General features: G+C 39.9%; 3 protein-coding genes across 5 annotated transcripts in view; 2 read left to right on the forward strand and 1 right to left on the reverse strand.

The window, feature by feature from the left end:
* Nucleotides 1-5,347, forward strand: part of LOC110985593 (cAMP-dependent protein kinase regulatory subunit-like) — a 34,363-nt gene extending 29,016 nt beyond the window's left edge. For all 3 annotated transcript variants that reach the window (XM_022246721.2, XM_022246722.2, XM_087138584.1), the window contains exon 10: nucleotides 85-5,347. In XM_022246721.2, the coding sequence (XP_022102413.1) occupies nucleotides 85-257 (173 nt within the window). In that variant the 3' untranslated portion in view covers nucleotides 258-5,347. The remainder of the gene's footprint in view (nucleotides 1-84) is intronic.
* LOC110985589 (leukocyte receptor cluster member 8-like) overlaps nucleotides 1-23,336 on the reverse strand; it is a 115,088-nt gene that overhangs the window by 47,771 nt on the left and 43,981 nt on the right. The gene's annotated exons all lie outside the window — the stretch shown is intronic.
* Nucleotides 8,977-22,925, forward strand: LOC110985596 (uncharacterized). The gene is made up of 10 exons (XM_022246728.2): nucleotides 8,977-9,117; nucleotides 12,986-13,053; nucleotides 13,682-13,761; nucleotides 16,756-16,898; nucleotides 17,722-17,836; nucleotides 18,123-18,198; nucleotides 18,573-18,767; nucleotides 19,176-19,321; nucleotides 19,772-19,880; nucleotides 20,545-22,925. The coding sequence occupies exons 2-10, from the start codon at nucleotides 13,029-13,031 to the stop codon at nucleotides 20,658-20,660; spliced, it is 1,005 nt and encodes a 334-aa protein (XP_022102420.1). The 5' UTR covers nucleotides 8,977-9,117; nucleotides 12,986-13,028; the 3' UTR covers nucleotides 20,661-22,925.

The following is a 23,336-nucleotide window of genomic DNA, read 5'->3' on the forward strand; positions in this document are numbered from 1 at the left end:
GCTGCTGGCCCACATGTATATTTGAACCATTTTTGTCATAAACCATTCTTAATTTTCTGCGTCCATTGGTACTTTTGATTCCAGGTGAGATTGCTCTTGTCCTGAATCGACCCCGCGCTGCCACTGTCATTGCCCGCGGCTCACTCAAGTGTGTCAAGCTGGATCGGGAACGCTTTGAGCGTGTCATGGGACCCTGCTCTGACATCCTGAAAAGGAACATCACTCAGTACAACAGCTTTGTGCAGCTTGTCGTGTAGTGTCAATGTGGTGACTTGTCTTCACCCTCACTCCCTCCCAGTCTAGCCTACAACTCCTCCGGGAGTGTGTCCTAGATAGATATTGATTTAGAGAATCTATCTACAGCTTGGAAAACAAACACCATTTGTGCAGCCGGTTGTGTGTAATTTATGAAGCTTTTTCTCCCCTTTTTGGAAGGAATATTTAATGGACTTTGTGTATATTAATTTACTTCGTCTGCCATCTGTGTTATCTTGGTAATGCTAGGCACTGGTGTCCTGCACATAAGTTTCCAAGATCAGAATTGGATAACAGTCAATGTAATTTCAGTTTCCAATGCATCTTGAGGTGTGCATGTTCACAGAAGGGTTCTGTTTTTGATGTGAATCTTTCAGCAGTTTTTGGTCGGTTGTAGAAAACCAGGGGACAGTTTCCCAGCTGAGCATGTGTACTTTGTTTAGCTGAAAGAGAGTGTGGACAACAATGTCTGATTCTTGATTCGAGTTGACCATTTTCCAAGTAATAGACCTATCCAGCTAGCCCCGCCTACTTCACACGTGCGTAGTTAACATCTGCGTCTTTCCAATGCCGTACTGCATGTGCCAGCTGCGCATGTATCGGTATGTGCACACGTGTTGGACTTTTGTACACGTTCATGTATATTGGACAAGAATCACAGCTGTGATTGGTCAAAGACCATAGGGTGGGGCTTAATGGCTTGGTCTTTTAAAAACGAGATTTGGATGCCCTAAGACACCTTGTGGAATCTGTGCTGAGCTACACTCTTCACCCTAAAATGTAAATCAGTATTGCCAACAGTGTACACTTACATGGTATTTTCACTATGTGCCCAAACTCAGGTGTGTTCCTATCTTGTGATTTTACAGCTTTGTCCTCATTCACTTGAAAATTGGTCGGGTCTTGCATCATTTGCATGCAAGAACTAGATCATACAGAGTAGAAAACATAGTTCATAAACAGAGTCTGTAGTCTGTAATAGACACATGAATTGTATTATTTTGGATTAACATGTTTTGGCAATTTGCATTTATGTGTAGGGTGCCTTTGGCAAATCTAGCAGCAAAACTGTTTGTATGGTACAGTACATGTATGTCTGTGTCTTGTTTAACATCATTAAGGTGTACATGCATGTAGTGCTTGTCGGGCTTTGTTATTGGTATAGCTGAAAATGGAGGTTTTCTCTGGTCTGGCTTAGTGATGTCTGTGTCAGTTCTCTGCGGGATTGCTTCCCTCCACCTTACCCACCGTCTCTCAACTTACCTTCTCATGGTTACTGTAGAGTTGAGGCCAAGGGTGTGGAAATTTCACCATGATTGTTTGAAGCTGTTTTGCTGCAGGGAGAAGGATGGAGTAATCAATTTATGTAGTCTGAGAGAATTTCCAGATATTAGACGTCATCTTTTTGGTGAATTGTTATCCCGTGACACGAATTGATTTGTCCTAACATATGAATTGCGCCAGGTGTCCTTACCATGTATTTGTTCAGATAATTGAGTGTGTTACATTCAGGTAATGAAAAGAATAATTTGTGAAGTGCCAGGTGGAAAGCTCTATTCCAATAAGCTCTGCCTCCGTAAGTGGAACATTGCATTGGTCACTTCATGATACTATTGGTATCATTGCAGGAAGTGAAACATTCAGTATTTGCAGTTCATTACTTTGAATTCTTTGCTGCCCAATAAGCCGACTTTTTCCTACGTCTCTCTCAGCTCCACAGAGAGTGAAAACAGTCGTAATAGCCAACCTGAAGCACACCGGGCCTTATCAATACTTTTTACTCATTGCCAGCTCTGCGTTCAAAGGTTAGGGTGAAGTGCTTTGCCAAAGGTTGCGGGCACCTTAGTGCGATTCGAACCCGCAGTAACCATTAGTTACTTAATTTTCACCTTGGTAAGATAGTGACACCACTGCATCCCTAAGTACAAGAAGTAGGCAGGGAATTGTCAGTAAAGGGGCTTAACTGCTTAATGGGTTGTAGACTAGGGATTGTAAACTACAACCAAGCTGCCTCATTTTGCTTAGGCATGTACATTTACTGAGAGAAGCACAGTGAATTCAGGAAAAAATACTCAGATTAAAAGTTTTAGTGGGAGAACAATTGTTTTAAAGAGTGACTCTTACAGTGTGTAGTAATTTTGTTAAAGATCTGTGTACCCTTTGAAGATTTTGTTTGGTGTCTGCCAGTAGAATGAGTACATTCTTATTTGTTAATAAGGGTAAAGGCACAATTGAGTATTTTTACTTATGCTTTACCGCACGAAAGAAGATTTTACTCAATGGTTCATGAATTGCGTTTAAATATTTTATGTCGTCATAAAGTAAAATGTTGCTGTCATTTCTGTATGTTCCACATTCGTGTTTGAGTATTGATATACCATTCAATGCGACACAGGAATTAAAAATTGACAGATAAGTAGTAAAAATTAAAGCTTCTTTAAACACTTTATGATAGAGATTGATTTGTTGGGACAGTGCTGATATTTCTGTTTAAAAAACTGACTGTGTACTGCTTTGCTGCTCATTCATATTGCTAACATTGTAATGTTTGTGAATACTAATCCCGGACTCTGAGTGTGGTATGTAGCCATCAGCTGGCTATCGTCTGCGCATCAGCCGCTGAGAAATACATTAAATTATCGAACAACAAAGCAAATCCCACACATTCTCTGTTTTAGAGTTCGGTAATATATAAAAATGTCTGATCAAAATTTTATGTCAGTGTCATTTTGTAGGATATCAGGCACTAACGTTTTGCCATCACTTTGGTCGTAACTTGTGTATACTGTGGCCTACTTATAGGATAAGTCCCAACTGCAAGGGGGACGATCACAACTGTAGTGATTCACTATCCTGTGCCAGACACAAGGAATTGTTACAAAATCAATACTGTATAGCTCTATGGCACCATCATGCAAACTGTGTGTGGGTTAATTCCAGACTGCTGGGTGTTGAATCCTGCACTTGAAAAGGACCGTATTCTTCCAAAATGCACTTGAATTAGGAACGATACTTCAGTGAAACCTTGGAGAAGAGTTGTTAGAGATGTGAACAGTAAGCACCCTGAACACACAGTTTAAAAATCAAGCTTCAAGTGAACACCTGTTGTCGATTCCACATGGTCAGGGTTTCTTCGTAGGTTTCCTTCTTTTTTAGGATTTACGGGAAGTGTTTGTGGCCTGTTTTATATATTTTTGAAGTTGATTCTTCTTGCTGTTTCTAGTGCTGTAAACAACATAAGTGTGGCTGACGAGCTCCTGCCATCCTCCTTGTCTACCACAGGACCTGGCAGTTTGAGGGGATATATCGAACATAAGAGCACATTTGACAAGAGTACATTTGACAACAGTACATTGTGCGTGTCTCAAGCATTTTGAACCGTATTAGCTTAACGTCAGTTTTTTCTAAGTAAGCCAGTGACGATTAGTAGAAGTGCAAATGACAAGCCTGATGACAGGGAGCATCTCTTACCGTAAAAGTTATACATGTTTACCTTGTTACTGAAGTCAGTATTCATAGTTAATTAAGAGTTGTATATTGTACATTGATTGGTGTGCACGGTAGTTCGGAAATTGGATTCTACTCGCTAAAGTCCACAGAGTGAAAATTCACTCAATTCGAGTGAAAATTCACTCCCACCGATTGAAACTAGGGACAAGACGAACTCGAGTGAAATGTACTCTTTCGATCAAGAGTGAGTAGATCGACATTTCACGAGAGTTTCTCCTGGAAGAGGTTCTATTTTCAAACGACATGTATTTCAGTCTACATTTAGAGTGCATTTCAACGTCTTGTCCCCTGTCTCACTCTTTGGGGTTAAGAGAGTATACATGTTTTAAAATTGTTAAATAAATGGAGACAAAGTATGAAAAGCATATGTCATCAGTAGTCGTAGCGGATTAAAGTAAAGAAAAAATATATATCTGGATACCGTGGAGATAATGGAATATTTTTCAGCTTGAGTTTGAAATTTGATCAAAACATTGTCAAATGTTATGCTTTTTGGTTTTAAATCGAGGTCTTTGCGTCTAACAAAATTTTAAGAACATATCTTAAGGCCACCTGACAATTCTTTCTTACCTATTTTCCTTTTTAAGACGTTGGTTAAACTTTAAACACTTGACCACATTTTAAAGAGATTTCAGTGAAGAAGTGCTACTTGATCAATCAAGAAGAACGCTAGTAAAGAAACAAGACTTCTTTTCATGTAATCTTCGGATCTTAGTGAATTCTGCAGTCACAGCTTCTGTGAGTTACAACCTTATTTGATTATCAGTTGTTTTTATTTCCAAATGCAAAACATCTTGCACTGGCCAAAGTTGTACGCTTGCCCTTTTCAGTATTGAAAGTAATGTTAGTCTACTAATGTGGCCCAGAGATCACTACACGCTGATCGGATACCATAATAGACCGATTGTGGGCATCAAACATCAACAAACATGGCATCCCCAAAAGTGTGTTTTAATTGTTTACCACAAAGGCGATTTTCGGTGCAGTAGTCAGCACATCGTTAGCTTGTGTACCGTACCGCTCGTCGGCTTTATTTTTAGTAAATCGTGATACTTAAGACACCGTTTACTATGGGATGTTTAGCGGGTGCAATCGAACGACGGCTGTTCACACATGTATAATGAATTTCGACCAAACGAGGTCTCCGTAAACGTGTGCCTGGATTCCTCTGAACCCCAGCTGCTTCTGGTTGTTAAGACCTGTGCGTTCTGTCGGTTTCCCACTCCGAATATGACAAAACGAGGAGGCCATGTTTTAGAGTACATGTGTATGCAATGAGGTGGGCATTTTGTCGTAGTTTTGGAAGGGCAATACGTTTGATTGGTAGCGTGAGATTTCAGCAATTAGCATAAGCATGAGTAGAGTACATTAATTTGAACTAACATAATGTATGGAAAATGCCTTCTTGCGCTTTTCCCGGTCTTCAAACTTAATGCTAGGCTTACATAATACACATTCTTTGTTGTGATTTGTTTCGTTGTTGGTTTTGGGAAACTTCAGAATAACTTAAGACCAAGGGTGTGCCGGACAGAAAACAGTGTTTGTCCCCACTGTCAATAAAAATTAAGTTTAACAATTTAAATGTACTGCTTTTGTGGTGAATTGCTTGGTTGGTACTGTCCGGCCTTGCCTCTTGGTATGGACTTTTGCTTGGTGACAAGCGAGGGATGGACTTTGAAGTCAAAAAGAGGTTGATTTGGTTAAGTATAATAGCATTTGATAATTTGACCGTGCCATGCAGCGCATTACTTCGCTGAATATCGAAGGTAACGGAAGCATAACTTGACATTTTAAAATTTAACGTGTAGGTGCCAGACTACAACGATGTAGATTCAGGCGATATAAATGCAGTTTCAATGAAATACGTGTACTCAAACTGCCCAAAATTCCTAGGGCTCAATTCCGTTCATAAAGCGGCATTTTAGCCGGAGGCAGTCGGTTGTGGAAGCTCCCCCACATGATCGAAAAGAGGTAGGCTGTAGGCCTAGTGTCCCCCACTCCGAACGGTATGTAAGTATGCACCATGCGCTATAGTTTTACGGACCCGTCAAAACTTTACCACAACGTACACTTTAAAAGAAAATAGCCGTGAAAAGATAATCAGATGAACAATCACAAATATTTCAAATACAACAGCAAGAAGCCGAAGTTTAAAAATGGGATCAGTAGCTTTGCTCGAGACTTAATTTAGATGCAGATTTGCAGAAACCAATCTAAACCATCTACAGCACAGTTTCCTCAGTGCAAAACGGGGCCAGAAAGACCCAGAACATTTGCCATTATATTGCACACTTTTTTGAATACTAAAAAACATTAATAGGCTCCTGCCTCCATGTCCAAACTCCACGTCAGTACCAAGAAAACAAAAAAAGTGGAATGCAGTGACGTCATTAATATACAAAATTGTTTCATCCCAATCATAATATAAACATGTCAAACCCTTAAAAACCGGAATCATCCAGTTCTTGCAATTTAATTTTATAACATTTTTTTTAATTTTTAGCTCCAAGGAACTGCAAAGGTTTAGACATGTCTCTTGTAATAGCATGGTGAGGGTTAACTCTGTATGTCGTGGACACAGTTGGAACATTGAGACAGTTGGTTTGGGGAGTGGTAATTAAGAAATGTATACGTGGCCGCGTTAATTCACTTGAGTTTCATTTTTATACGATCACTAAATGATTTGGTAGTAGTAGTCTTTTAATAAGGTTTTTCTTTTGCTTGCATTGTTTTGCTTCTCTTCATTAATTCATGTGGAATATACCTATGTACACGCATGCACATTCAGGACATAGATGCAGTTGGGCCACGCATATGAACATAATTGACCCAATCTTTCATTTTGCAAATGTGGCCAGCCTTTATTGAGAGAAATAAACTTTGCATTACTTTTGTGCGTGCATGATGCGTGCTTTTCAAGTTTTCACGGTTCTTTACGTCTTTTGATAATACAGTCGGAAGTTATGGACATGTTTGCGACGGGAATTTTTTCCCATATACATGACGGACGTTTGTTACGTACACATGACCACACGATTGACCATGAACATGATGCGGCCGCAGGCTTTCCAACTGTAACATCCCACCAACCACCCGAACTGAAAACCCTTGTCATTCCCCTTCTATTTCTATACAGTTCCTCATTTACGCATCCCAGCAGTTCTTGACTTTGCAGTTTTAGGTCTGTTCAGGAACTTCACAGTAATAAAAATGTTCCACAATGATTTCTTTACATCATTTCAGCCTATATCGTTACTATGATGAACTCTACTTATCTAGTGGGGGCTGTGCAACGCGTGGTATCCCACCAGTCTGTATGTCAAGGGACGTGAATTTTGTTATGCGCTCTTGTATATATGTACGTGCGCGTTGAATTTTCACACACAATTTCAAGTTTCCGCGCCGCAGAAGCTAGACTGGAAAAGTAAGTCTATGGATAAATGAATACTATTAAAGAGTTTAACGGTAGGTGGGGAATCCCAAAGTATTCCCTTCAAAAGCCTTCCCATTTCTTCTTTTAACTGAAAGCAAATGGTTTCCAAGAATTTCATTTCAGATGAGTCCCGGAATTAACAAGTAAATAGTGTGACAGTCAACCTGGATACGGTCAGAATATTTTTATGATGAATTGAGTGAGGCATTGCACTCTTCCTAGAAGACCTTTTGAAAGCTACGCGCCTGAATTATTGTCAGAGGTATCTCTAACCTCTGTCGGTTTGACATGCACGATCAAAGAATTAAACGTAAGGATTTGCTACCGTTCTTGGGAAAGTTCACATTTACGAGAACCGGTACATGTACTATCGCTATTTGTAAAAGTGGTACCAAAACGTGATGACAATAACTTGTGAAAACAAGTGCAGAGAAAGTTTTATTTGGAAGTTAAATAAAACGTCTACCGTGTGTTGGGAATGGGTTTGTCCCTTTCACCATACGTATCAGGAAAACGCTCGAGTAAAGGCCAAATGAAGGCCTATACAAAAGTCATGTACATGTACCGTACATGTTAATGAGATTTCCACAAGCAGTTTCCTGTCATATGAGCAGCTCATTACCTAAGAGGAACCTAAGTGTTGGGACATTGAAAAATCCTTCAAAAGTATGTGAGCACTGAGCAGTCCAAGTTGTTTGGTATAGTGCATGCCGTATCTAAAGCGTGACTCTGAAGCGTGACTAAGATACTGCACAACGTGCAATTTTTAGTAGGCAGCCAGTTATATGACAATCAGATAATGCACACAGAAAGATGACCATGTCCATTGTGCATAAGCAGTGTTGCACTTGTACTTATACTCAAAGTACATTTTTTTCGTACTCTCGCTCGTACTCATGACAATGTGCTCGTACTCGTCCACATTCCACGTTCCCGTGCTCGTCCACATTCCATATTCCCGTGCTCGTACTCGAGCGCACATTCCACGTTCCCGTGCTCGTCCGCACATTCCATGTTCCCGTGCTCGTACTCGTCCGCACATTACATGTTCCCGTGCTCGTACTCGTCCGCACATTCTACGTTCCCGTGCTCGTACTCGACCGCACATTCCACGTTCCCGTGCTCGTACTCGACCGCACATTCCACGTTCCCGTGCTCGTACTCGTCCGCACATTACATGTTCCCGTGCTCGTACTCGTCCGCACATTCTACGTTCCCGTGCTCGTACTCGTCCGCATTCCATGTCCCCGTGTTCGTACTCGTGAAAACATGCTCCATTACAACACATAAGTAACCAAGTTCAGTTTAAAGGCATCTTTGTCTGGCTTCTTATCCTTTATTAAAGTCACTGAACCACTGCACAAACGTCCATGCATATGCTTAGTAAGGCGAGCATTTTTTAAAAGTTGCATGCTCAGATTTTTTTAACGACAAATTTCAGAGGAGGACGGGGAAAGACCCAAAATTTAAAGTACTTTCTTTGGTCTCAAGAAACAATTAAGGGTCTTCAAGTCGGTGGGAAGACTACAAAACATTTTTCCAAAAAGAAAAAGGAAAAGAGGTATCCCTTACCACAAGCGCTTGCCACTGAGGACCACAGCTCACAAAATTGAAATCGGGTAAGGGCAAAACCCGTAATTAAATATTGACTTGTCCAGTGAACGATAGTTTAGCAGTAGGTACATGACGAGATGCGAGATGGCAGATACAGAACACCATACCTCTTGGAACTGTTGCAGTGATAATTCAGTGATATATCTGATCTATCCACTCCTGTACACTGACACGCCTGATCTTGCGACACTGCCAAGGGGTCGTTCCCAAATCACACAGGCCCGTGTTCTGGGCTGCACGTACACGACTTGCTTCACTGCAACAATTAGTTGCGTATATAAACACTGTCGGTGGTCACTGTGCAGGTAGGTTGTTTTGTTTGATTATATGTCGAGTGAACGGGTGTGGTTCGGTGCAGTTTAAGATCTCTACTAGAGTCACCTACGAACTTGTCATTGCAAGTGGTGAGGTAGCGGGCCTAGTAATATGGATATCGTGATGCCGACTACACAAGTGGATGGTGTAGTGGAACATGTCTTATTTCATCACTGGGTTACGGAGGGGCACGCCACTGTGGAAGAGCCAAACATTTCAATGTTTTAGATGGTTGCACATTTCAAAGGTTCGGGAAGAAGCCACCTTCAAGTTTAAATATACGGAAAACTGATAAAGAAAAAACCTCGAGTTTGTTGACACCTGATACGGCAGCCATTTTGAAGCTATATCGAACTCATGGGCACAATCCCCTTGGACGAGTTTGTTTCACCAGTTAATAATTCTCATCCTTATAGAGGGCATGAAATATAATTTTTAATAGTTGAACACTCGTAGGAAACCTTTTTGCAGTGACTATGACTTTCCATCTCCGTTGTGGCATTAACATCTCCGTTTTTGGCATTAAAAGGTAAAAGTCAACATTTTAGTTTTTAGGCTAGAGAAAATGTCCATATTCATCGGCAAAAACGTAATGGCTTTTAAGGCAGAACAGTAGTGGCTGCAGCTCTGTGATAACACTATACTATATTTTTTTAAATTCCACTTTTTACTTGTTGTTCGTGTTAAGTAGGTTGTTTGGACAAACGCACTGACCCATTTCTTTAAAATCGCCTTTTTGGGGGCGGGATAATTAATAAGAAGGGGAAATTTTTGTACTTTGTTCAGGCTCAAGTTGGCAAGTAGTGGCTTGTGTGACAAAAGAATTACAATGCCCTTTAAGATATACTGAGGAAAGGATTTTCTAAGAATGGATAGATACCACCCTCTTGTCACTTCTAATGAAAATAAGGATTGAAATCTTGTGCTGTTGTAATACAGTAATGCGTGTATGAGAACAAGTTGAGCTGAATATTCACTGCATGTTCTGTACAAATTCGTTGCAATTTTTGTTATCTCGACATATTCTGGAACTCTTCTCAAAACAACAGAATTTCAGATGCCAATAGGTTCTTTCCCGAAAAGATGTTCGATGTTTGCGAAGCCCTTATGTTGGTAAAATAATTCGCGTGTGGGCGGGTATGACTTTGAATCCGGAGGTTAGGTAGAATTTCAGATGTGCAGGCCAACTCACTGAATTAGCATTTTTCACGTGGACAGAGACTTGCCAAGAATATGTCCCATACCGAGGTCCTCTACTTCCTTGTACGTAAATTAAATGTAGTTATTTGGGCTGTCTAGGTTCCCAGGACACAGCACCAGACATGGGCGTCGCTAGAATTTTTCCGGGGGGGGATGGTGAAGCACACATCAACAGCAACCTGTCAAGTCATTCACGGCGGAAGGAGTAACTTCGGAGCTACTCTGTATTTTGAAGCAACTTGCTGATTTCGATTCCCTCCCTCCCCTTTTCATTCCTCTGGATATTTTTCTCCCTTCCCCACGATGCCAATGGAACCGACAAACAATACTTTTTCGGGGAATCGGGTCTGGTGCGTGTGATATGGAATATGGCTAGTGAGCTTGACTTCCGATCATACATGCCAGGGGACAGCGCCAGGAAAAAGCTAGGCCATTTGCATTGGCGCAGTGCCAGTGTTACATTATCTGTCTAACGCTTGTTCAATGTTGACGGATGCAGTCGGCAACACAGTTAAGTAAGATTTGCATGGCAGAAGTTAAATGAGATAGTACCAACAAGCCTATATCACATACGAGTTAACAACTGCGTGCAAGAAAAATGCTGTAACCCAGATTTTGTATATTTAGAGAAAATGTGATTCACATGAGTTTGACCGATGGATATTTGGCATTCCGAAAGCTGTTTAATCACTTACCCTCAGCAAGTATCATCAAATAAAAAAGTTATTTGAACAGCCTTATACATATTTCGAAAAGAAAATTCGACTCTGGGTTCGACAGTTTGCCCCATCCATTTCGAAGAGAACGTAACACCGTCTTGTTTATACGCGCAGACAGTGTAACTATGCAGAATCAAGTTGTCAGCGAATCTGCGATTTTACAACACGCCTCCAGTTTCGAGTGGTGCTGAAATGGGAACGTCCCAAATTCTTTTCCTACAAAAGGGCCCAGCCAATGTAACTTTTGAAGTATTTTTTTTGGGGGGGGGGAAACACTCGATTCTTACGGTTTCCAATTTTTCATGAATTTCACTCTTTGTCAAGTCCAAATATGGCATTTCGTTATATCTTATTTTCATGCAAACTTCATATTTATATGAGAAAGAGTGTGATAACACTCAAAGCATGAGCGTCAATGTTTACAGTCATTTCTGCACGAGCATTTTGAGATATTTTGCTGCCCTAAAGTTATTTACATGAGGTAATTCGTTGTTTCACTGCATGTCAGTGGGTCAGTGTCTGTCTCACACATTTTTCCATGAGCAAATTTAAATTCGGGTTCACAATAAAAACTGCCTGATATTAACATTCTCTTCCTGTATGACATAACAGACAGACTGTCCTCGTTACCGGGAAAAGCACGGAGAACGGTAAACTGTATAAAAAGTGCACATATCTCCGAGAACCAAACAAGCTGTGAGATATTTTGCTTCAAAAGAGGGACAGAAATTTACATGTTCATATTACCAACTAAAATTCACACCATGGGCTTTCTTTATCTTTTTTATGTAAAGGTTGTAATTACTGCATTTTTATTTATGTTGGAGCCTAAAGGTGATGCTGTGTGCGACTGAGGCCAGACATGCACCATGATGCAGCCTCCACCTCTTCACCAACTTGAACTTTACGTACAGTGGTGGGAAAGTGCTTATTTAAACGCCGCTTATCATGAACATATTTTGGTGTACAATTCATAATTCAAAGCTTAACGCGTTGTGGTGTTTAGTTTTAAAAACAATGAAACAGTTGGGTGTCATTAACGAGACACAAAAATAGCTTATCGGGTGGTAAAACTTTCTAGATAGTAGATACCGAAACAAGCCTATTTTTAAAAAGGTGTTTAAATTTAAACGGTTACATGTTTACAATTAACGCAGAGATGCGTTTATAATGAGCGTTGCTTTTACAGTGAAAGGTATTGGGTCACCGTTACTCGGGCACTGAAGCTGTTTCGCCTTTTTTCCCGGATACGTGGGAAGCAGGGAACGACAAGGGACAAAGGAGTTTCAGCATGAGTCAGGCTACCCTGCATATATCCCGTTTTTCCCTATGAAAGACGCTGCGGAGTTTCGCAATGAATTAAACAGAGGGTCCATTTGTGCCCCCAGTGACCCCTACATGTATCATGCACGGTGGCTCCAAATTGACATGAAAAGTTAACTTTGTTTCACGACATCGTGAATTTATTTCATGGCTCTCCTTTCATGACAGACATTCATTTCGCCAATTTTGTTCCTCCCCAATGTTTCTTTGGCAAAGGACCCCTACAATTTGCTCGAGTCCCATTAAAACATTTCGAAAAAATACACCACCTACACTTGTACATGTAAGCCATCCCTAGGGATGAAGTTTGTGTTGTGGCGGTTCTGCCACCGAAGGGTCCGGGTTGTACGTGATGTGCCATGGTAGTGTGATTTAACAGATGGAGTTGTTGGCTATAGTCTTGTTGAGGAATAAGTATCGAGGGAAACCTGTAATGCCCATATAGGAGTACTGGATTTACATTCACTGACACTGTTGCGATGACTTTTCTGAATTAGGTAATTATCAATACTGCACGTGCACAAAGCACAAAAACTCTAACATACAAATCGAGACTAATGGCTATTCAAGCTGGAACTTCATCCAATACCAACGATTCAACTTCTTTTTCCCGCAGCAAACATACGGATTGAAAAGGACCATTTCTTCCAAGTTTCAACATGGGAGGCATATTCTCAAAACATCGTACGTATTGGCTTGTGTACTGATGACGTCAAGGTTTGTTCCACGAGTGCACTTTTCCCGATGAAGCCAGTGGGGGCTCCTAAGCACCACAGGGAGGCGCACGCGTAAACAAAGTTTGGCGTCACCTTGGTTTTTAGACTCATTTATAAGCCGTTTGTATTAGACCCTATAATAGGTACAATGAAGGGTGGGATGGGGTAAGATAGTCGTGGGACGGGCAGAAATTTAAAAGCAGAGTGGACAACTTGTGATTTTTATTCAGATTTTCATTTGAAGTGACAAAATTGCTAAAATATACCAGGAGACCTTGTAACCGATCCGATGGAGTTTTATCCTTGATACAGCAAGTCTGTACTTTGAGAAAAAAACAACAACATTTTTTGTCCCGTAATCATTCACTCACGTGTTGCTGTGACACGTTTGGTATTACGCCAAAGCAATTAACTGTACAAAATTTAGAATGGTACAAGTGCTTAGGTACCCTTTTTATTGTTTTCTTGAAACCAATGGCATGTAAAACAAAATAATTTCATAGTGATTTCAACGCCATCAATATCATTAAACAGAGGTCGACTTTTGAAGTAAATCCACCCTTGAAATCATACATAATGTTGCTACCTTATTTAAGGTGCAAAACGAGAGGTCATCCATCCCGACATGGCTACCGGGGAACCCATATCAGCGCATGAAACTCATCGTCACAGTCACGTGAGTATTGCCATTCATATATTTATCATTGTGTAACTGTGAGAAAATGGTAAATAGTACTCAACTTTTCCCTTTCGAAGGGTTGCTATAATTTGGAGGAGGCAATTGGTCAAAGAATTCTTCGAAAATTCAACTTGAGTATAGCAATTAGTTGGTTAATTGTTGCGGATAATGTTTTAAGCTGAGTACTAATTGAAGTGCCATCCGACTTGCTGAGATCCTGCACTACTATTCCCTGCCGTGGGATGACGACATAGCAGAGGTAAGATGTCAACATCTTGAAATAATATTTTTTACGGGAGGATGACATCCCGAGATAAATTATCGCGGAATGACGACATCGCAAAAGTGGGATGACAACATCCCGAGATAAGTTATCATGGATGACGACATCGTAAGAGTGGAATAATGACATTATTGAATGGGTGCGTTGACAAACCACCTTGAAAACGCACGGTTGAGGTGCTTTGATCTTTCAAAGCATTGTCGTCCTATTGCCATACATGCTATTAATTAGATCGATACAATGTCATGATGTCTCACCGCTTGTTACAAGTAGTGAAGTAGACATGACACTTGCTGGTTGTCTCTAGATGACGATATCCAGAGATAATGATTATCTCAGGATGTCGGCACCCGACTTTTAAGATGTCATCATCCTATGATAAAGTATATGAGGATGTCGTCATTCAACTTTTATCCCGTAAGAAATTATCTCAGGATGCTGACATCTTGCCTTTTGTCACAACTCCCCAAGGATTCAAGTAATAAATTTTGGGAATTAGTTATTCCTCCTGCAACTTCGTGGACACTTCATAAATTTATGTACAGAGTCTTTCTCAAGCTATTTACATATAACTCAATGTATACAATTTCTTCTTGAATAATCATAGATATTGTTTAATATTTACGAGATTGTTTACAATTATTTACACATTTACCAACTTTAATTTAGAACGAATTACTTTGAAGTAGTTAAGTTTCACTGGCTGATTTAATTAAGGAACTAAATTGGTTTTTAGACCTGTTATAGTCTACATATTATATTATTATATCCGAATCGGACCGAATAACTGATCTAGTGATTCAATCGTTCAAAACAAACCTCAACCCGAAGTAATATTCTTACCCTGGAAACTTATAATATAATAATATAAAGGTGTCTTAATGGAACATTTAAAAAAGCAAAGAAAGTAATCATTATCTATGAGAAATGAATGAATGAACACTATAATAATTAGTGAATAGATATACGGTAAATAACCCTAATCAATGAGAAATGAATGAATACTATAGTAATGAGTGAATAGATATACGGTAAATAACCCTGATCAATGAGAAATTAATGAATGAATAATAAAGTAATTAGTGAATAGATATACGGTGAATAACCCTAATCAATGAGAAATTAATGAATGAATACCATAGTAATTAGTGAATAGATATACGGTAAATAACCCTAATCTATGAGAAATTAATGAATGAATACTATAGTAATTCGTGAATAGATATACGATAAATAATCCCAATCTAGGCGGCCCAAAAAATATGAAAGGGCCCACCGTTGTGGGTGTTATTTTCCGTTTGGTTTTGAGTGCTTGTGATGAGGGCCTCCCTCTTGACTGGTCAGATGTCCCTATAACGCTACTTCCAGATAGGTAGGCTGGAATTAGGGCATTGTCACCCAGCAACCAGAAGCTCTTGTCTGGGCAGTTGCTCTTCACGGGCCTGTCTGCCTCGCAAAACGGACGGTGCTTCCACAAAGTAGGGACGACTCGGTTGGTCGCGGACCTGTCTGCCTCTCTCAGCACGGACAGTAAGAGGATTGCCTCTATCTAGGCAAAGTTGCCATCTGCAGTTTTCACAGTTAACAATAAGGATATATACACCCTATAAATAGCCACTTCTTTTCATAAACGAAAATAGAGCAAGGGGGTTTCATCGTCTGCCTGCGTTACAAGATGTCATAAATATTATATAATAATTAATCAAGGCTGATCATAGCTTCATTAAGGCTACATGTACCTTATAAAAGATGCATACCAAAATTAAAGGAGTAATTTCCACTGTCCAAGTATCACTGTGATGCTTCATTAAGACGAGTAAGGATCTTTAAATGATAATATAACTGCCATTCAGTGTTTAAAGTGACACAAACTGTACAAGAAAGTAATACCAGTAAGCTCAAACTTACGGTCTGCTGGCAGAGATATCAGTTATTGCTCCTGGAGCCCACCGCCGGCCCAAAACCTGGTCATCGGCGTTTTTAATTAATATCTGTAAGGTTGGCAAATCATAGTTTACAAAGCTTCCGATCGCGATCGATGTTAGAGTGGCGTATATTTTTGATTTTTAAATCCGTGGGGTTTGATCACTTGACTTCACGGTTCAGAAGACAATCCTTAGAATGCCCAAAAAATATAAAAGACCAGACCATGCGATATAAATATTCATCCCGAATCATGCATTATTTATTAGTTCTTACCGTACACATTCTATCTCGGTATACATGTACAACGAACACGCACAATACACACACGCAGCGGTCTGCAAACACGGGACACACAAGTTATTTACTGAAGCATTGCAGGATCTGTTGCTTGGGCAACGCTGACACCTTTATTATGTCCTCATCTCGAGAAAAATAGGCCTATGTCTGAATCTCAACAAGTCGGATGGCACTTCCAGAGCTCCGTATGTGAGCGATTTGGATGTATAGTTATTCCATGTGGCTTGTAATATGCACACCCTGTTTACATCCAGAGGGTACCAATAAGGGAGACAGAATGGGAAGGGGAGCAATGAGTAGCTACTTCGCACTGGGGATGGGGTGGGGTGGAGCTTTCACTCTTTGAAAGAAAACAACGCTAAGTGTACGCCAATGCAGAATAGCTCACGTTAAACTTTGTGTTATTCGTTTTCATACTCTGTAAGTGAACATGTACACCACGATCTTTAACGTGCTTGCATTTCCATCAACTAATATCAATTTAGGAAGGTGGAGGCCACATATTCCTTCCCCCTGCCGGCTTTGGTGGGGATCCGGTGGACTTCAATGCGGACTTGAATGATATAGATGGCCGTTACGTCTTTCAGAACGTCACAGAAAACGGCCTGGCCTACGCTGCGGGATTTAGGTGAGAATTATTGTGCTCCCATGTACAAAAGGACGCCTCTTCTGTCGGCAGTTTAAGATGAAAAGTAGTGTCAACGTGAATGTGATAGACACATAAACCCGAAAAAATACACGTCTGAAAGGCATGCCAATCATACTGGCCTGATAATCTGAGCTTCACAAGTTGGTTTCCTCGTAGCAGCGGCGTACTAAGTAGGGTTCATTTTGCAGTGGGAACTTTTGGGCCGTCGTCGTCTGGAGGGGGCACTCAATGGGTTTGGTCACAGTTTAAAACACTGAACAAGGCGGACAATGACCAGATTATTTATTCTTATTTGCTTTTGGCTGTCTAGTTATTTCCCAAAGAACTCGAGTACTCAAACACGAATTTGCACTACTTTGTAGTCCATAAGGATGTGACTCCAAATGAGTTGCGTAATTGATCGGTTACTACAGTTGCACTCTGACAAAAAGGCACGTGTTGCCGTTTCATTATTTGAACTGAATTCAGCACAGAATAAAACTGTTTAAATTGTAAACACGTTTGTACATTATCGTTTAAAATCTCACAAAAGAAGAAAAGTTGTCATGATTAATTCACGATAGTTGTGTTCCTTCCTCCATGGTGGCACAGACTCACTTTTTTCTTGCTTGCTGTTTATAGGGCATATCTCTGGATTGCAAAAATCAAAGATGAAACTAAAAGTATCAGCGAACCAAGAGCATCCGTAGATGATATTTTAAGTTTAAAATGGACAGTTTGTACTTTCACCGTTGCGAACATTTATCGTCCCAACCACAAATGCACTCACACATCGTTTCTTTTTGCTCGCAAAATTTGACAGGAACGGGGACGTACTGTTTGGAATAAACGGTACGACCATCGAGGGCAGAGGCATTGAGTACGTTCTTGATCTTCTCCGCACGAATCATGGGTATCAAGTGCCACAACTGCTGCTGGTAAGCAAAAGTCCACTCGGCCCGGTGTTTTCGGTAACTATTTTAATAACTGGACACTTCATCCCTTGAACCTCAAACTGATTCACTATATTGTATGATATGAAAGACATGAAGTGTGCAATTTACCAGGTGAAAATCAACCCCAGCCTCCATTTAAAAAACCTTTCCTACTGTTGGTCCCTTGCAAGATGTTGTCAACCTCCCTCATCAGTAAACTTCATGTAAACGTCATAAATATATACCTCCTGGTAATTATGTTCTCATTATGTTGTCATACATACTACAGGCTGTTCAGCGCAACTCAGAGATTGCTGGAGAATTTCCAGAGTTTATTTGGGTCATCTTCAAGGTGGTTTTTCAACGTGAGGGCTCAAGATTCGGATTCCAAGTGTGTCGTTTACAATTAAAATCACCAGAGCCGCTGTAAAGCAATCATCTTTCAACGGGATTTATCCTATTGAATTAATTTTTCAATACGATTCTTTGCAAGTGAATATATAACGTAATTGGGATCTCCAATCTGCGTACATGCACACTTCATCCTTAAAAGCGGAGGCTCTATTAACATGGCTGCACGTGGAAAATAATGTGTAATATTTTTACTTCGGTGGAAAGGGCGCACTATAAATTATTATTATTAAATTAACATTTATTATTAATAGTGCATTCTGTGATTCAGCATACACTGTAATATGGGCCGAGATATTCACTGTTATATTTCTCATATTATTTGCAGTTGGTGGCCCAACAGTCGAGGTGATTCAGACGCTTGTGAATGACACTGCGAAGATGCCATTCATCGATGTCGGTCCGTCGTTCTCGTGGCTGGGACCACCCGTCGATAAAGTAGATATTTATATTGGTGGGGATCCTCCACTATATCTCAGTGTTGCAGATGACAAGATGGTGTTTGCAAAATACGGCCCAAGCAGTAAGTGTGAATAAGCCAACATGACAACAAACACGCACATCCTTTCTGCAACCTGCCTCCTCCAACGGTGTTTTCGTAAGGAAAGCGAAAATGTCAAAACTTCAGAGCTGGTACATGTAGTATCATCCTGTAATTACATTAAGATACGCCTGTAAGATAAATTAGTGACTACAAGACTAATTCAAGTTCGTGATCAGAAAGAAACCTTTCATCACTTTACAAGAGCAGGATCCGCCTTGTCCGACAACATTCTAACAAAAATAGCCCAATGGCACATCCAATAGGTAACCATTGCCAAAATGGCCGTCAATTACATCAAGGGCCAGCTTTAGGTCTGCACAGCCTTGTTGATCTGGATTCATGAATAGGAAATGACCTGGACACAATCCCAATTATGGTTGTTTAAAGGTGCGTTCTATATGTACAAGTACGTGGGTGGTAAAGCGGCAGAGGGCAACGTTGTGGCGTATTCTTTACAATCCCTCAAGCCTCCAGATCTGCAACCAAAACGTAACACTCCAGCACGGTCGGCCGAAAACACCGTAGAAGTTCTGGTTAGTGCACTTCTTAATTGATCACTCAAACACGGTTGCTTTATCCTTACACAGATTGCTGAGCTTTAAAAACACTTCCGTTATGGCAGAAACTTGATTGCCGTCCGGGTTCCTATTATGTTTCGAGAGAAGAATATGTCAAATATTTTGATTGATTCGCTTCTTATCAGTCCACAAAAGTTATCTGCATAATGTCCAGAAAAGTAATCAGTTCGAGGGTATGAGTAAGTTCAATACGCGTATCTATGTTGCTTTCTTAGCCTGAAAAATTGCTCACATGCATTTCGCCATTTTTACACTAAATGTACCGATACGAAATTTCCTAGTTGTGACACAATAATCCGTAGCCAAGAAGAAAAAAATTGTTCTCAAATTTCCTTTGGTGTACATGTGGAATTATTATGAAAACCATTCATTAATTACATTTCACTCTTTACGCTTTAATTTCAGGATTTTCCGTCGTGGATGATTGATAGCAAAGATATTAAAGAGGCTTCCCGTCTGTGGTACGAAAAGATTTACGAGACTGGATTTTCTCTTGAAAGCGCACAGGCGGAAGGTAAAGAAATGATTCAAATGTTAGGTGTTTTACCCTCCAAATGCATTGCGTTTTATGAAAACTTTATTGTGCTGTAGCTGAGATAAAGAGAATGATGGTGAGGAAAATTAAATGCATAGCATATACCAATAATTTATTATCTCAGCCATGAACCTCGAGCTCCACCAAGAGAGGACGCCATTTTCGTTGCAAAAACCAAGAACCAACTTAAGCTGTAAACTAGCAAGAAGGCAGCAAACGCGCACGGTGGTATAAGTCATGGACTTAAATTATTTCGCAGTTCAGCGAAAGAAAAGAGTTTTCATCAAATAGGCAGGGAGAAAGGGAGTACAGAGTTGAAGACAAAGGGAAAATATCCTCCCAACACCCCCCCTGTGCAATTAAACTTGATGCATCAGAGAAATGTTTATATGTGAACTGCTTGTGAAATCTTCCATCGGTATCATGGACAAACGGTATGGAATGGAAGGATGGTGTGCCTCTGGACTCCGCCCAGTCTATGTAGTCCGAGGTATTCGTAGGGTCCAAGGAATAGGGTATTAATGTGAGATCCTTGTCTATTTCTCCCTAAGGGCTAATCCTGTATTTGGGATAATTGACACATTGATTTTCCTGAGTCGATTTCAACGGCCAACTGCGTTTTTGTATTTATTTCCCACTACAGGAATGTACCTTGGCATGAGTGAGACTGGTGGAGCCATGTTATCAAAGGAAAAAACTGAACTGAAGGTCAACATCAGCTCCATAAAGGCACCGAAGTTGGAACAGTCTGGCGTTTGAGGCAATGCTGCCTAGAAGATACCACTTTGCTGGCCATATTTCATTTGACCTTCAAGGGGGCTCGTTTGTATCTATACATCTAGTGCCTTTTGTTTAGTACAATTGATAGCTGTGGGCGCCCACGAACAGTCATTATGGGCCCGACACTGCTTTTTATACGGTCTTCGTATTTTAACTTGCATTTGAAATAAAATGTTAAAAAATAAATATTGTTATTTCATATATAGGCCTAGTTACAGCCGGTTCAAGTAACAAACATATACATCTGCCTACCACAGAGACAGTGGAGATATTTTAGCACGGTTTCAAAATCAAGGATCATTGATTACCTTTCAAATCAAGATGCCCGTTTGTCAAATTTTAACATTTCTCCAGGCTACTTCAGAATAATTTCTCACACTTTAAAAAATATTTTCCCATATTTTTCGTATTCGTAATCTCTTCGGTTTTTTTGAATAAATTAAATCGTTTCTGTAAAGATACTTAGTAAGAAACCCCCTTTGAAGAAAATGTACCCGACAGAAAAGAAAGATGTAAGTATGAAACAGGTGTTCCAAGATACGTAGCCAGATAGGTGTCTTAACATACGGCAGTAACAGATCTGTATACACGCTGTATGCCGCTACATAAAATGAAGGGGATCGTATAATGACACAGACGCTTTGGTAGCTTTTTGCAAGGTAACTCTTTAAATCGTTCAAAATAGCAATAACATACCTGCAGCAGCGTATTACTAGCTCAAGCACAGTACAGTAGGGGAAATGTTTGGGATTTCCACTTTTCCTGTGTCTCTGTGGTAAATATCAGTCTTATATGGGTTTTTATCAGCCATATTTGGAAAATGTGACATAAGAATCAATAGCTTTCGTGCAAAATAGAATGAACGTTCAAAATCCGTGTTTCTATTTAACAAACGATAATTCTATTTCAATGGGGGTGCACCCGAATGTGCAGCGAATTTAGCATATTGACATTTAGTTGTAATTTGAAATCGAAGGCACGTCTGCAATTCCGTTTTACTTTTCATCAGTCTATTTCACTAAATAAACAGCCAATTTCTGTGCAGTGTTGCCTAGCGAAGCATTCAAATCATGTACGTGAATACAAAAGTAACATGTGAAAATGTTTGAAAAGTTAAAGTTGGAATATTCATGATTACTGAACTAAATCAAGTGGTACATTCTTTTGAAAGATACCAACTGCCGTAATGAAGCCCTTGATAAAAACTTAACTTTTTTCTCAGTATTTCCCACAATCGAATCATATAGCCTATGAGATACATAGCCTGATACTATCCATATCTCTCCCGATGTCTTAAAAGTAGACAGGCCACTGGCAGATAGACAGTCAAACTAATGTAATGCAAAAAGACAACAGAAGATGCGAAGAAGACAGAGCCATCTGTTACAAATCCCTAGACCCTGTGTTGCATGACATGTAATGTTTCCTTTTATTGTCCTAATAATGTTCCTACAATACTATATTGAATGATTTTATTTTGGTCGGATTTATATCATTTGAATACGTCATTTGCTCACACTTCACATTGGATTTTGCGTATATGTACGAGTAACACATCAGTGCTTAGTTAGGCCCACAATAAACTGCATGATGACTGCAAAATGACTTACATCAAACGCAACATGAGAGTTAATCTTGTCCATGTTCAATAACGCAAAAACAGGGTCAGCGGCAAAATCATTTAGACTGGTTCCAGGTCCCCAACCCCAGGCGAAATACATTTAATATCAGGGGACGGCCCACTGTTTTTAAACTTTGCCCGCATTACCTGTGGCTTGAAATTACACACGACTCTGTGGGATTCAGAATTCAGAGCAATTTTCAGCAGACAGCTGGACAGGAAGCAAGTCTGTAGGCTATTGAATGAGAGCTTTTGATGGTATGTGGGGAAATCCCCATCGGTTCCCCTTGAACGTTCTCTTCAAGTTCACTTGTCTTTTTGTATAGTGAAACTGAATTATTTCCCGGAATGATTGATTATTTGCTGATATCATGCTGCTGTTGAGACTGTTTGCAAGAGACCCAAAGGTTCCCAACAAAATGTCAAAGCTTCAACACGCAGGTGGAAAACTTGACAAAACAGTACCTTGTGATCTAAGCTAACTAATCTAACTTAACTTGACTTACAGTTGGAACTGTAATAGATAATTGTTTTTTTATTCATGTATTGAATCAAGCGTGTTTATTGAAAACATAAACGTTTTTAAGCTGCATGAACAGAACAATAAAATAATTGCTTCTGCACGTGCTTCTACAGTTCTTATCAAAAGGTTCTGAAGGTTCAGAGAAGTGTCACTAAAAATGTGCTAAATTTGGACATTTTCATCGTTCATAGTGATGGGGAAAAATGAATAATAACACTTTTGTCATAAAAAATGAGAATGTTGATTAAAAATCACTTGATTCAAATCGAAAGTTATATCGATGATTTGAATTGGCCAGCCCTAGTATTTCAGTGATGTACTTATGGGAGGTATTAGACTCAAATCACACTCAGCGAGCTCTCTGTTCACATCATAAGTTGCTCGTTTTAAAACGAGAACCTTCAAGGAAACAGAGAATTATTACATCGCTCGCGAATTGATCTATAGCGCTACACATTATATTATATATAGCAACGATTTACCAGACTCCCACAGTTCAGTTTTAAAAATG

This window comes from Acanthaster planci, linkage group LG07 (genome assembly GCF_054643075.1).
Source record: "Acanthaster planci isolate LZ-2023a linkage group LG07, COTS_SCS, whole genome shotgun sequence".
Taxonomy (NCBI): Eukaryota; Metazoa; Echinodermata; class Asteroidea; order Valvatida; family Acanthasteridae; genus Acanthaster; species Acanthaster planci.